The following is a 13,048-nucleotide window of genomic DNA, read 5'->3' as shown; positions in this document are numbered from 1 at the left end:
GTCTACCTCCATCTTCATGTTCATCATCTACATGTTTATCAAATACATTTCAGCCATCAAAAAAGCATGTCCATAATCTTTGCCTGGACTGCTCACTGGAAGGGCATTGGCCGAAGTCATTCCTACCTCTGCACGACTGCTGCACCTGCAAGCTGACCGAAACCTACTTTGGAAACAACCATTACTGCGTCGTTGATGGCTTCAAACGCATTTGCGCCTTCCTTGTTTATGGCCTTAACCTCTTCCTCTATTTTCCTTGGGATCAGATTGATAATGGCATGCCACTTCTGGCGATCATATTATTCCAGCGTGGACAAGGCATTTGTAGCTTTATGGATGTAGCAGGGATAAAGCGGATTTTGCACCTCAAGTTGTCCATGTGCCTGCTATCCCTGTCTGGAGGAGCTAAAGTCGGGGGGTTGTATGCCTGAACTTTGGCTGGCATTAGCATTCGTTTTAGACAACCCAAAGGGACAAAATCCAGGATTGGGATATAGTTTGTAGTTTTCTGAGGTTGTTCTTTAACATCATAAAGAAAACATTGCTGCTCCGTGAAAGTCAGAGAGGTCAAACTTTTTTAGCTGCTCTTCACAGTAGGGCGTGAAAGCAGGTGATTTCATCCAAAGGCAAATCAGAAGGTGAAGGTGATTTCCCCTTCTTGAGGAAGAATGCAGTTAACAATGTCACTGCACGGATTTGTGACTGTTTCTTACTTTTGTCAACAATGGGGCGCTGCCAATAGACTTTACTGGTGAGGTGCCGGTCAATGGGATGCATTGACAGTCTTTCTTGTCAACGAATTGGGTGGCAAATCAAACTGGATGAGAGTAGTGCTGGATTTTCTCGTAATTTTTTTCTGTGGGTTCTTCTTTGTCCTTTTTTATTGTCTTTTCTGAGAAAGAATTTGCCTGATGTTTGAAAGAGGTGGCTGTGGATGCTTTTGAGATAAATTTCACCTGAGATTTACCACATGCTTCCTTTATTGTCGTTTTGTAAAGGTTTAGCGGGCACTATCCACGGAATGGTTCACGGGGGAATTATCTTCTTTTCTCCATCTTTCGGCATCTATGAAAGGAAGGTCTTGAGGATGTTGCAGTGAGGCACTTTTTGAGTAGCAAGTATCATCCACCTCGTTACGAACATCTAGATGTGTGGTGCTGTAAGCAGTCTCTGAACACTGTTGTCACTGCATTCACCTTTTAATTCAAAGTCGAGAATTAGCGTAGAGAGAGAGACTCAGTCACTTGAATAGATTAAACAAAAAGTGAGTGGCATGTAAAAAACTTTTGCCAGCGGTGTTTTCATCATTGGCTTCAACGTTGAGGTTGGTGTCAACGGGGTCTTCAATGGAGTAAATATCGGTGTGCAGCATACCGAGAATATTCTTGGTGTGGTCATCGATACTATCTCAACGTCAGTCTGTAGGAGACAATTGTGGGTGACATTGACATGGATTTTCTTAGACGTCAATGAATCATCAGCAGAAATTGGAAGTCTCTCTGGAGATCCAAAAACTGATTTTCGGGCATTTTTTTTTTCTTGCTGTCGTATGTTCTTCCTATCTGGAGTATTCCTATGAGGAAACCCCGGTGTTTGTGTGCGGAGAGGGCTGCAGCACTTCAGGTTGTAAGTCCAGCTTAGGAAAGTCCATGTTTCCTTTTTTTGCGCCGCATTTGTGGAAATGTTTGGAAGAGCACTTTTCACTGAATTATCCGCTGAAGAGGGGGCAGCCCAATTGATGGGATGGCATTTCTTTCTGCTGCAACACAGAGGGCCCGACTCCTCTCTGTCCGTTAGGGTCTGTGGTGGAAAGGTACTTCTAATGTCGTGGCGCGAAGGCTTGTGTGTAGGTTAAAGGCAACGATACATAGCGCTTGTGGGTTATCAGTCTTCTGAAGTAGTGAAGGCTTTAAAAAGATTCCTTGACTCAGTCAGCCATGCTGCCAGTAGGTAGCTGAAAAGGTCTCTCCGGACCAGTCAAGAGACATTTTCCCTAAAATAATATAGTAGTCTGAAAGCTGAAGGAAGGGATGAGTCAGTGGAGTGGACTAGAAAGGGTAACAGTTTACGGTCACTAAAATTGTAATCGCGTTTGCCAATCAATCAATCGGGTCTGAATCAATATTTGACCAATCACTAGATAATGATCTCTTTAGGATTGGAACCCTCACCCAGCCAGAGGTGGCATGCTTCATGACAGGGTCCCCTCCTCACACCACAACAGCATGTTGTGGTGTGAGATACAAATCCTGGGGCAGGAGAAGCTCTTCAATTTTAAACCAACCGCAAGAGAGTGTTTTTTTTTTTTTTTTTTTTTTTTTTAAAAACCTTTATTTGTGCATATCAAAAGAACAAATACGGGCCTACAACCATCAGGCCGGCCACAAAACGGTTAAGCACTGAGACAAACATTACATCCCCTGTGCATCAATGGTCAAGATTAGCAACGATTCAGGAGTTATACACTGGAGAGATCCTTGACACCAGGGGAAGGAGAAGTAAAGGTTAATTTTAAGGTTTTCAAAATAATTTTATCGAGGAAAAAAGTCAGTAGAGGATAGAACCAAGGAGATTCGAGTCCGCAAGATGGCTTCATCACACAGGAGAGCAGCAGCATCATTAGAAACGGCCATAGAAAATCTCAGACAGTGAGGCGTTGCAGTTATATAACAGGATAGTCACATGAGTAAATACGCACCCCTCCAAAGCCGCCCCCACTCAATCCACCCCACACCCGGACCCCGAATCGGAAACAAGGATAGCGCAGAGACATAGAAGAAAAAGGCCCATAGAACTAAAAAAGAAACAGTTAATTACCCCCCCACCCTACACCAATGCGGAGGCTACGGCCTGCCCCCCCCCCAGCATAGTGCCTGTCGCCCAATGAACCCGAAATATAGACAAGAGAGAAAGTAGGAATAAAGGAAAGAAAATAAGAAAACAAAGAAGAAAGCGGGGAGGAGCCCACGTAACCTCGGAGCGCCCGAAACCACCGGCCAACTACGTCTCCACACACTGAGAACCCACTACACCCAAAGGCGGTCGTGGGAAGATAACGTATCACAACAATCTAAGGAAGGCAGACAAATCGCGACGAGTGCGCACAACCTATGCAGACAGTCCCAGTCCCAGTCCAGCCCATCCGTGAAACCATGGTGATAGGAAGCAATCTAGCCCTGGCCCGATCGCGGGCGTAAGATTAGACTAGCCCCCACATGAAGGCCCCGCAGTCCGTGCAAACAAAGACAATATGGCCGCTTGGGAGAAGATGGAGAAGTAGAGTCACAAAATGGCCGCCGATCATCTATTGAGGTCCCCTTGTGCACCATATAAAATCCAGACCTGGCCTGTAAAGTACAGGAGTTCCACATAAAAGAAGCCGTAGGCCACCGTGAACAGTTCCTCGAGGACGTCAGGTGTCGCTCAGCTGGATACTCTTGCGGGCGCGGTGAGGCAGGCAACAACAAAGCAGGCAGCAATAAACGGGGAAACAAAGTGTCCACAATTGAGCAGGAGATCGATTGATCCTGGGTGCCGGGAAAGCCAGATGCAGACACCAGTGCAGCACGGTTATACCCAGTCGTTGCGTCCTCGCAAGAGGACAGAAGCACTGGCAGACCCACGTCTTGTTGAGAACAAACGGGGCGCTCACGACCCGCAGCCGACAGTATGGAGTCGAACCGCTCACTCAGCGTTTGCAAGCCAACACACAATTGCAGACGAAAGTCCCGCAGGGCAGCCAGAACGGAGCCGCATGTCAGCGGAAGCTGCGCCCCCACATCGGCAGCAATCCGGGACGGCACTGTGGGGCTGGAGTCTGGTAGAGGGAGGGCGAAGCAGGCAGCGGGCGAGACCGGAGCATCACCCCCCAGCAGCGAGCAGGCAATCAACGCCATGTTTTACCGCTGAACGGTACAGTGGCCAGGGGGGGGGGTCGTAACAAGGAGGCAATTCCCCGCAGGTCTGCGCCGCAACAGGTGAAAGCCAACAGTCGCTTCCCCTCCCTCGGACTCCCTTTGCAGCCGACTAGGCAATAGAAGAAGGGGGTCTGCAGCCTTCCACAGCGCGGGCCACAGAGCGGGGCAGGAGACCCGCCACACCGGGGCTTACCCTATAGCTCCAGCCCGTCGGGTGAAAGGTGAAGGAGGTGTCCGGGCGTCTCTCCCCTGGCTCGTCTGGCGACAGTCCGTGGTGTGAGGCGGGAGCGAGGCCGCGGGGCTCTGATTTGCGCCGGGGGTCCAGTGACTGTGGAGCTTCCAGGGGGCCGACCAAGGCCACAATGGAGCAGGGGTCCAGCGCGGAGAACAAAGGCACCAAGAACTCCGGCATCCGGGCGGGCTCAGACTCCGGGAAAGCGGCGGCGCGGTCAGCGCGTCGTCGCGCACGTTGCACCTCGAAAATCGGCGAGGATAGGAATCAGGATGATAGTCCGAGGCCAAGGGCCGGCGGAGCCGGGCGCTCAAGCGTCTGCTCCGGTCGCCATCTTGGCTCCTCCCCCCAGTGGGAAAGAGAGAGTGTTTTTAATCCTGTTTCTGGAAGACAGAATAAAGTTTTAGGGTCTCGTCAGGTGATAGATTGAACTTGACCACATTCTCACACATTAAACTCTCATAGGGTTGGTTTAATATCGAAGCATTCATCTTGCTTCAGGAGTTGTAGCTCACTGCAAAACAGGCTGTTGTGTTGTGAAGGGGGACCCTATGATGAAGCATGTCCCCCCAGGGTGAGTGACGATTCTCGCCTTAAAGAAAGCTCTTGTTTCTCTTGGCAAATATTAATTCTGACACCAGTTGGTAAACCCGGGTACATTGTTGTGGTTTGATTGGTCATTTGGGAGTCTCCACCTGATGGTCTTTAAATTCTCCTTGGCCTCATTTTGATTTTTGTTTTCTTTCACTGAACGTTGAAAGCAGAGCTCTGCCTGGGTATTCCCTCGCACAGGACAAGGAGTAGAAATCTGAGCTATGGCGGCCTCGAAGGGGAGTAGGAAAGCTGGTACTAACGCCTCATTTGCCTTACGTTTTAGGGTGGCTGTATGTGGTATTAAACAAACAACATTGTTGGCCTCTGGACATTTTAACACAATTTACTGCTATTTACGATTACCAGTATTACCAGCCTGACGGAGAAGGGTTAGTCATGTGAATATATGAAAGATCCAGTGCTGCAGAAGTAACCAATTTAAGGTCAAAGTCAAACACAAATTCGAGCAGAGGCCTTCTCAGGGACTTTTCACACATGACGTGCAGTCGAAGTCTGGACGTTGGGGCTTCTCTGGGGGAGTAGGAGAGCTCAGCACTTCCACCTCATTGGCTGAAGTGTGTGTTGTGCTACTAAAGGAAGGACTGCTGTTGATGCATGTGGCCGTTTCGTCATTATTTACTGCTATTTAAAGTTCCCAGGGATTCACAGTCTAATGGCTCATAATAATTCAAGCATGTGAATATGTGAAATTTTCAGTGCTGATGCAAAAATAACAAACAAGCACATGCACACTCATCTACGTGAGCCTTTATAAATGTGACCAAGAACTCTGGAGTGATTTAATTTTCAGAGATCCTTCCATCGTCAAGGAGTCTACTATATTGTACAATATGAAATATACATCAAAGGGAAACGGACAGTAGTGAAATAGACTAAGCGCTAAAACACAGAGAAACTAAATCACACTTTAGAACTTAGGACAGCACAAAGGGATCATATGATCTATGTAATGGGTCACATCTTTAACTTCTCACATGCATTCCTTGTGCGCCTCTATACAGTTGCATTTATTTAAAACTATTATTAGTAAAACGTATGCTTCTTTACGCTGTAGTCATCTATAAGAAACAGGCCATCATTCAATGAGCAAGAATGAGGGAATATTTTTGTTTAACTCTGTAATGTCAGACTTCAAGTTATGAACAAATGTTTGCCTTGTACTTTAAATGCGTGAATATATAATCCTTTTAATCTGACTATCGTGATATGCTAAACAAAGAGCTTCTTTTCAATTCAGGTTCATGTTTCCAACAGCCAGAAAAGTTCCTTTCCAATAATTACCAAAGGCATGCAGAAATAAACATATTGCCACAAATATCTCCTTTTTGCTTATCAATGTTCATTTAGGAAAACAGAGCAGAAAAAAGAGAAGGCAAGCTACATCTTTGCTGTTTAACCAGCCCTTTTAATTATGCTGTGATCGTTCTTTTAATCTGGCTGCTGGCTACGGTAGCACGCATCATGATGCCTGAATGGCTAAGTCTAAACTTTATTGCAGGCGACTAGGCACGTCACAAGTAGCTTGTAATAATGAAATTAAGAGACTGGATTTCATAGGGATTGCAGGGTTCCATGCATTATATACCAATATGTAATCTTTATTATATACATTTACATTTAGGGTTCAATATAAACAAAATTCTAATCATTTGCACCGTAGAACCCAATAGCTGCTAGTTCGCTTGTTTCTATCCCGCAGTTTGAGATGTTGTATCAAAAGGTGGGCGAGCCAATGAAAGCTCGAGCCTGGAGCCTGAAGCCTGGCTCTGGCTCAGCTCGAGGTCCTCTTGGATCCTCGAGCCCAAAACGAGCCGAGCTTTCATGTGGCTCCTGCCACCCACGATCTACCCTAATGCATCAAGAACTAAAGAAAAAACACCAACCTTTTCTGTAAAACCCTGCCTACTTTCATAGTGGCGTGGTCTTCAAGTTTCATATGTGCATTGTGACTGTGCTTGAGATAATGGTAGGCTAAAAGCCTCCTCTCACTGTGCACTCTTAAGTAGCACAAACTTCCTCCCACTGTGTATTTCTCGCACCATCTGTAAAGTTGCTGGAGACTGTACCTGCTTCTCAGGGCTTGGTCTGCTAAGCTGTAGGTTCTGTGGTGTTGCCAGTCTGGTTCCAGGAGCAGCAATCACAATGCTGGTGAGCTGCGCCGTGGGGAAGGATTTGGCAACGGTTCCAGGCTGGCCGTTTACAAGTCGGACAGGATGGACAGAGTTCTGAGTGGTAGGGGTAAACTTTGTCGTCAGCATCACTGGTCGCTGAATAAGCTGGGGAGCGGCTAGCATAGGGGGTGGAGCTGGGGCAATAGGGATGTTATTCGGCACCACCGGCTTCGGTCGAACCTGCAAAGTCAACAAAAAATATTTTATATGAGAATTTTGTTGTGTCACAAAAGTATACCCTTCAGAGATTTGATGCCCACCATACCAGTCGCTCTGAAATTGATCTAATTTACATTGATACATTTGTATATTTCCCTTTTTACTTGGTTTTATGGAAAGGAGCTAGGGCTAAAACAAGAATCTTTTGCATTGTATCTTGCTCTGTCTTCTAAAAGCATCCTTGGGCACTGCCTTCTGCTGCACACAACTGGATACAAAGTTACTTACCTGCAATAACGATCTTTCTTTTCAATACTCTATCTGCAGATTCCTCACCTGCAGAATATAATGCCAGATGTCAGACTATACCCAAAAATTTCAAAGCCCTCACGTGGCAGGTACGGGGTGCTGATTTTGCATCTATGCCAGAAGTGGCATCAGATGTTGTCACTGCTGCCATATAGTGCCCACCCTAGATTAGCAACGTCAATTTCCATCCATTTTTCCCCAGCCCTTGAGGCAAATGGACATAAAAGCAGATATAGTTGTGCAGTACTAAAAGCAATTTGGCATCTTATTAACTTTATCTATAACATATTTGAGGAAAGCCGATAGGTGAGGAATCTGCAGGTAGATAGGGTATCCACCAGAAGGAAAGTGTTACTTACTCAGTAAGCATCAGTTTGTGGCATGTGGTACAGTAGATTCACTTGCTGTGCATAATCCTGACATCTAGTGTTGGGCCTGCATGTGAGCAAGTTGTTTACTTCTAAGAGTCTTTCAAATCACAAGGTACTGTGACTCCTTCTCTTGCTGGTATTGCCCATGGCCAGCGACTCCACTGTAAGATTGTTTTCCATTAGTGCGATTGAGAGTGGAATGTGTAGCAAAGCGGTGTATAGAAAGATGTCAATGTAAAGAAATAGCAATTTGAAACACAAAGAGCTAGTCATACAGTCCTATTTTCTTTTTATGATCCAGATAGTAGTTGACTGTTCGCCTAGGATCCAACCTGTACAACCACTCCTCTTACTTCATGGGATGGGGCAGGGGATACAAGGATGGGAGGGTGATGGACTGACAGGTGGAAGCACGTAAAACCCGCCACAAAGTGAAAGCACCTCCAATGGATAATGTAAGCAAGCAACCAGTATCCAGCTTTCAACACCAGAAAGATGGTCAACATCTTGAACATTTCATTTCTGAGGTAGAAGATTAACTTTCTGAAGTTTAAGGCAGCCCACCGCCCTTTCATTGAACAAGCAAGTACCGGGAGTAACATCACTGACCTTTTTATAGTTCTGGCACTAATGCCACAGCTCCTTTTCACAAGAGTAGTGCCACTTCTTGTTGCGGAGTACTGAGGTGAGGAGAGAGCGGAGCCTGAAGGAAGGGAATAAAGTAGTTTTTTTCCCATGATCTGTCGCATCCACTGGTCTGAAGTGATGGCCTTACAGGTCGGTAGGAAGGACGACATCTGTCCTACCACAGGCTTCAAATGCCTTGGAGGGATTACACTTGCTCTATTTGCTTGGTGATGATAAATAGGAGGATTGCGTATTAGATCTTCAGCCCTTTCCAATGGCACTTTGTATATACTGCTAATAGCACTTTGTATATATTGCTAATGGTACGTTGTATTTACTGCCAATGGCACGTTGTATTTACTGCCAATGGCACGTTGTATATACTGCCAATGGCACTTTGTATATACTGCCAATGGCACTTTGTATATACTGCCAATGGCACTTTGTATATACTGCCAATGGCACTTTGTATATACTGCCAATGGCACTTTGTATATACTGCCAATGGCACTTTGTATATACTGCCAATGGCACTTTGTATATACTGCCAATGGCACTTTGTATATAATGCTAATGGCATGCATTGAACACCCATTCAATTTCACATTTGGAACTAAGTCATACTTTACAGCGTACAAATAGTTCACTGCGTTCACCTGAACTGAGTAACCCGTGTCAGCACCACTTCAAAGTGCGCAGACAACGGTGGGATTAGTGATAATTATACAGTTTCCTTCTAAATATATACTACAGTTCCACAAATACAGAAGAGCTTCAGTAAATGTTCCATGATATGTTCAATTGCACAGAATGCGACAGCCAAGCTATTTAATGCACATTAAGTGTAGGACAGCAGTTATTTCATTTGCTGTGTTCTTCAGCGTGTCTTATGGTACAATGAATATTCAGTTGTACTTTCAGCAGCGCATGGGATGCAGTTGGGATCTGCAGCTGGTAACCAGGGATGCGCATTGTAGGATACTCTGCGGGATACTGCACCGTTCCCATGGGACGCATTACCAGAGATGCACCAAGCATAACAAGCAGTGGCCGCGCAGCCGTACAAGTAAGCGCCAGTGAAAGCGAAAGTGGCGAAAGTGATCCAGCTCGCGGGGGCACGCTCTGTGGTGTGGGAGGGGCTAAGCGAGGTGCGCTGTAAGGGTGCTGTGAGCACAGCCAGATGGCAGCTGTGTGCGTGCTCGCGTGCGTAACCGCAAGCTTAAAAGCCCACTTACTAAATTTCTCGCCAGAGCAGCGCATGAGCTGGCTCAGGCGAGACCTAAAAAGTGGTACAAGAACCACAACTCGAGTCAGGAAAATGTCAAGAGGATGTAGAATTGCTGGGGACCCACAGAAACACCCAGGGTAAGTAGATAGGGTCCCCATGGAGAGCGTGTGCAGTGAGAACACGACCGCGTGCTTCGTTCAAGTCTATGTGCAAGTCTTGGCTTGAATTTTAAAGATTAGGGACCCTTCCCAGTGGACCCTGAAGAAACCCAGTGGAAGGCTAGAGGTTGGAGAGCCACCCCACCCATGAATACCGTAGTACCCAAGTTACCTATCCCAGGGGAGCAAGGTGGGTAAGTGTGAAGTGGCGTCGGAAACCGGCGAACTCAATGGAGGACTTCAGGAAAAAGCCGCTGCTGGAAGAGGAGAAAGTGTATGGAGGAATCCAAGAGGATTACCTGAAAGCAGAGGGGACAGTGTCTATGCCACTTGGAAGACCGATGCCCTCTGATGTCGGGTGCTTCAGGAAGGATAACGGTGACCTTGACGCTGCAGTTGCGAGGACCAGGCGATGCGGAGGACGACCATGACTCGGATGCGTGCTGCTCCACAAAGGATGTTGAGTGCTGAGGGGTCGGTGTCCGGCGAGAGCACCAACAAGCCTTGGCAAATGCAACGCGTGAAGGAAATCAAGAGGGTGCAGGGTTGGGACCAGCAAGGTTCAGCAGACTCACCACAAGCTGGGAGTCAGGGCAAACCCTGAACAATCAGGGGAGCCCTAGGAAAACAAAGATTACCCTCAATTGGACCCACAGGCCGGAGGCACAGGGATCGCGAGAGAACCTCATGCAGCTCACCAAAAGGAGCAGGCCACGGTGCCCACGAAGCGGTGCTGCTGAAGATCTTGTTGCAAGAAGTTGCCGGAGTTTTGGGCTACTTGGAGCCCAATACACTTTTCGCAGAGTTGCGAACAAGCATATGCAGTTGCAAAAGTACGCAATGCACAGGGGTTCGGTTAATTTAGCCCCCACGGGGGATTCTGACCTCAGACTTGGTGAGAGGGCAGCTTGTGCCTCGGGAGAAGTGTGGCTCAATGATTAGAGCGGCAGACCCTGATGCAGAGGTCTAGCCCGGGACCAGGGTTCAATTCCCCGTCTCGGCGGGTCTTGGGCTCAAATATTCCACGGACCTGAAATCGCCTCGGTGCCTATTCCAATCATGGAGTCTCACTCTGCAACTCTGGGCAATAGCTTGCTTAATCTCCACAACGGCCCCCACAACGCTAAGGATGCCTGGCCTCCACCTTGGGGGTGCCCAGGAGTGGACTCCTCACAGGGAAAGCCAGGATGGGTTCCACAGCGGTATTCGTACAAGCGCCTTGAGACCCTTGCGGGTGAGTAGTGCGCTATACAAGTATCAATTTACATTTACGTAGATAACCGCCACCTGTGTTGTTGAACCCTTCAGAGTCCGCAGGAGCTCGGGATCACCAGACCGGTCAGCAGTGTTGAGGTGCCTATGAATGTAGAGGTGTGACTCCTTTACTCCAAGGGAGATTATCTTCAAGTGTGTTGGATGCTCCACAGATCCTGTATGGTGCACAGGCACAAACAATGCAGCAGACTGAAAGGGATACAAAGTTAGGCCCAAACGAAGTCCTGAGTGCCCAAACGGTGGAAGTGCAGTGGTTTCAGCTCTGAATCTTGTCCACGACAAATCTAGGGACCTACACCCAGGTAAGCTCTTAAGTACCCTAAGGAAAGGGTTGAGAAGATTCAGGGGACCCTCCCCGGGGAAGGTCTAGTCAGGGGGAAGGTTACTTCCATGTCTTTTATCCAATTTCGCGCCAGAGCAGGAGCCAACGGCTCCCAGGACTGGTTTGAACTGGACTATGCACAGGGACACAATTGTGCCCCTCATGCAGACTTTCAGGCGCTGGCAAGCACACTCACCCTGCCCTAATACACTAAATCCTGGTTGGGAAGTGGTCCCACCTCCTTGTGACAGGATGCCTATTGTTCTGCTTTCCCTTGCTCAAGCTTGGACCAGCAGCAGGAGGGCAGAAATGTGTCTCTGGTCAGCAGCAACCACTTTGTGCTGTACGGAACCAGCTGGTACCGTGAACACAGAGCCTAACGGAGGGCTCTCCCAGTGGGTGGAGAGCTGTGAATCTACAGCTTTACATGCAAAGGACAGATGCTTACTGGGTAAGTAACATTATCCGTTCGAGGCATGTGTGCTGTAGATACATATGCTTTGCATAGACTAAAAAGCAGTATACTCCCAAAACGGTGGCTAACCTGTAGATGTTGCAGTTGTTTGGAACAGTGTTTTAAGTACTTCTTGGCCTACATTAGCCTGAGGACGTGCTAACACATCTACACAATAGTGTTTGGTAAATGTGTGAGGTGTAGACCATGTAGCTGCCTTACATATATCAGTTAGCGGAATGTTACCTAAAAAGACCACAGAAGCCCCTATTTTGCGAGTGGAATGCGCTCTAGGGGGTTTGGTTAAAGTTCTTTAAGCTCTAGCTTAGCAAATTGAATGCATTTAACAATCCATCTCGCAATACCAGATTTAGAGATAGGATTGCCTTTGTTGGGTGGAGCAAATGCAACAAACAGTTGTTCTGTTGTGGGAATGTCTTTTGTCCTATCTATGTAGTACAGTAAAGCTCATTAAGCGTCACAAATGTGAAGAGCGTGTTCTGCTACAGAATTAGGTTGAGGAAAGAATTGTTAACTCAACCGACTGGTTTATATGAAAAGCAAAAACTACTTTGGTAATGGAATTTAGGATTGGTGTGGAGAACTATCCTGTCTTTGTGTAGCTGAAAGAAGGATTCTTCTAAAGTTAATGCTTGTAGCTCACCAACTCTCTTCAGTGATGTGATACTAATGAGGAACGTGTGCAATTATTCAAAAGGTGGGCCCATGAGCCTTGTGAAAACAATGTTGAGATTCCACACTGGGGCAGGAGGAATCCTTGGTGGTATTTCTCTTTTTAAGCCTTCCATGAAAGCTTTGATTACTGGAACTCCGAATAGTGACAGATGTTGCCTATTTTGTAAGTACGTAGCTACTGCTGCAAGGTGCAAACAAACAGACATATAAGCCAGTCCTGTTCGCTGTAAATTTAACAGGTAACAGATAATGTTTTGCATGGAAGCATCTAAAGTATTGATTTTGTTGTCGCAGAATACAACACATTTTTACCATTTTGCTGCATAGCAAGCTCTGGTGGTAGGCCTTCTTACTTCTTTTAGAATATTCATACAGTCAGGTGGTAAATTTAAATAACCAAACTCTATGACTTCAGAAGCCAGAGCGCTAAAGTTAGTTCTTTGGGATTTAGATATCTGACTTCTCCATATGTCTGTGTGAGAATACTGGAGGTAAGATGCAGTTTTTGATGTAG

General features: G+C 46.8%; 1 protein-coding gene across 6 annotated transcripts in view; it reads right to left on the bottom strand.

Moving 5' to 3' along the window:
• Nucleotides 1-13,048, bottom strand: part of PHF21A (PHD finger protein 21A) — a 737,785-nt gene that overhangs the window by 310,671 nt on the left and 414,066 nt on the right. For all 6 annotated transcript variants that reach the window (XM_085646699.1, XM_085646701.1, XM_085646696.1 and 3 more), the window contains one exon: nucleotides 6,831-7,115. In XM_085646699.1, coding sequence (XP_085502825.1) covers nucleotides 6,831-7,115 — 285 coding nt within the window. The remainder of the gene's footprint in view (nucleotides 1-6,830; nucleotides 7,116-13,048) is intronic.

The sequence above is a fragment of the Triturus cristatus genome, chromosome 3_1 (assembly GCF_964204655.1).
Source record: "Triturus cristatus chromosome 3_1, aTriCri1.1, whole genome shotgun sequence".
Classification (NCBI taxonomy): Eukaryota; Metazoa; Chordata; class Amphibia; order Caudata; family Salamandridae; genus Triturus; species Triturus cristatus.
This window is presented reverse-complemented; position numbering and strand designations above follow the sequence as displayed.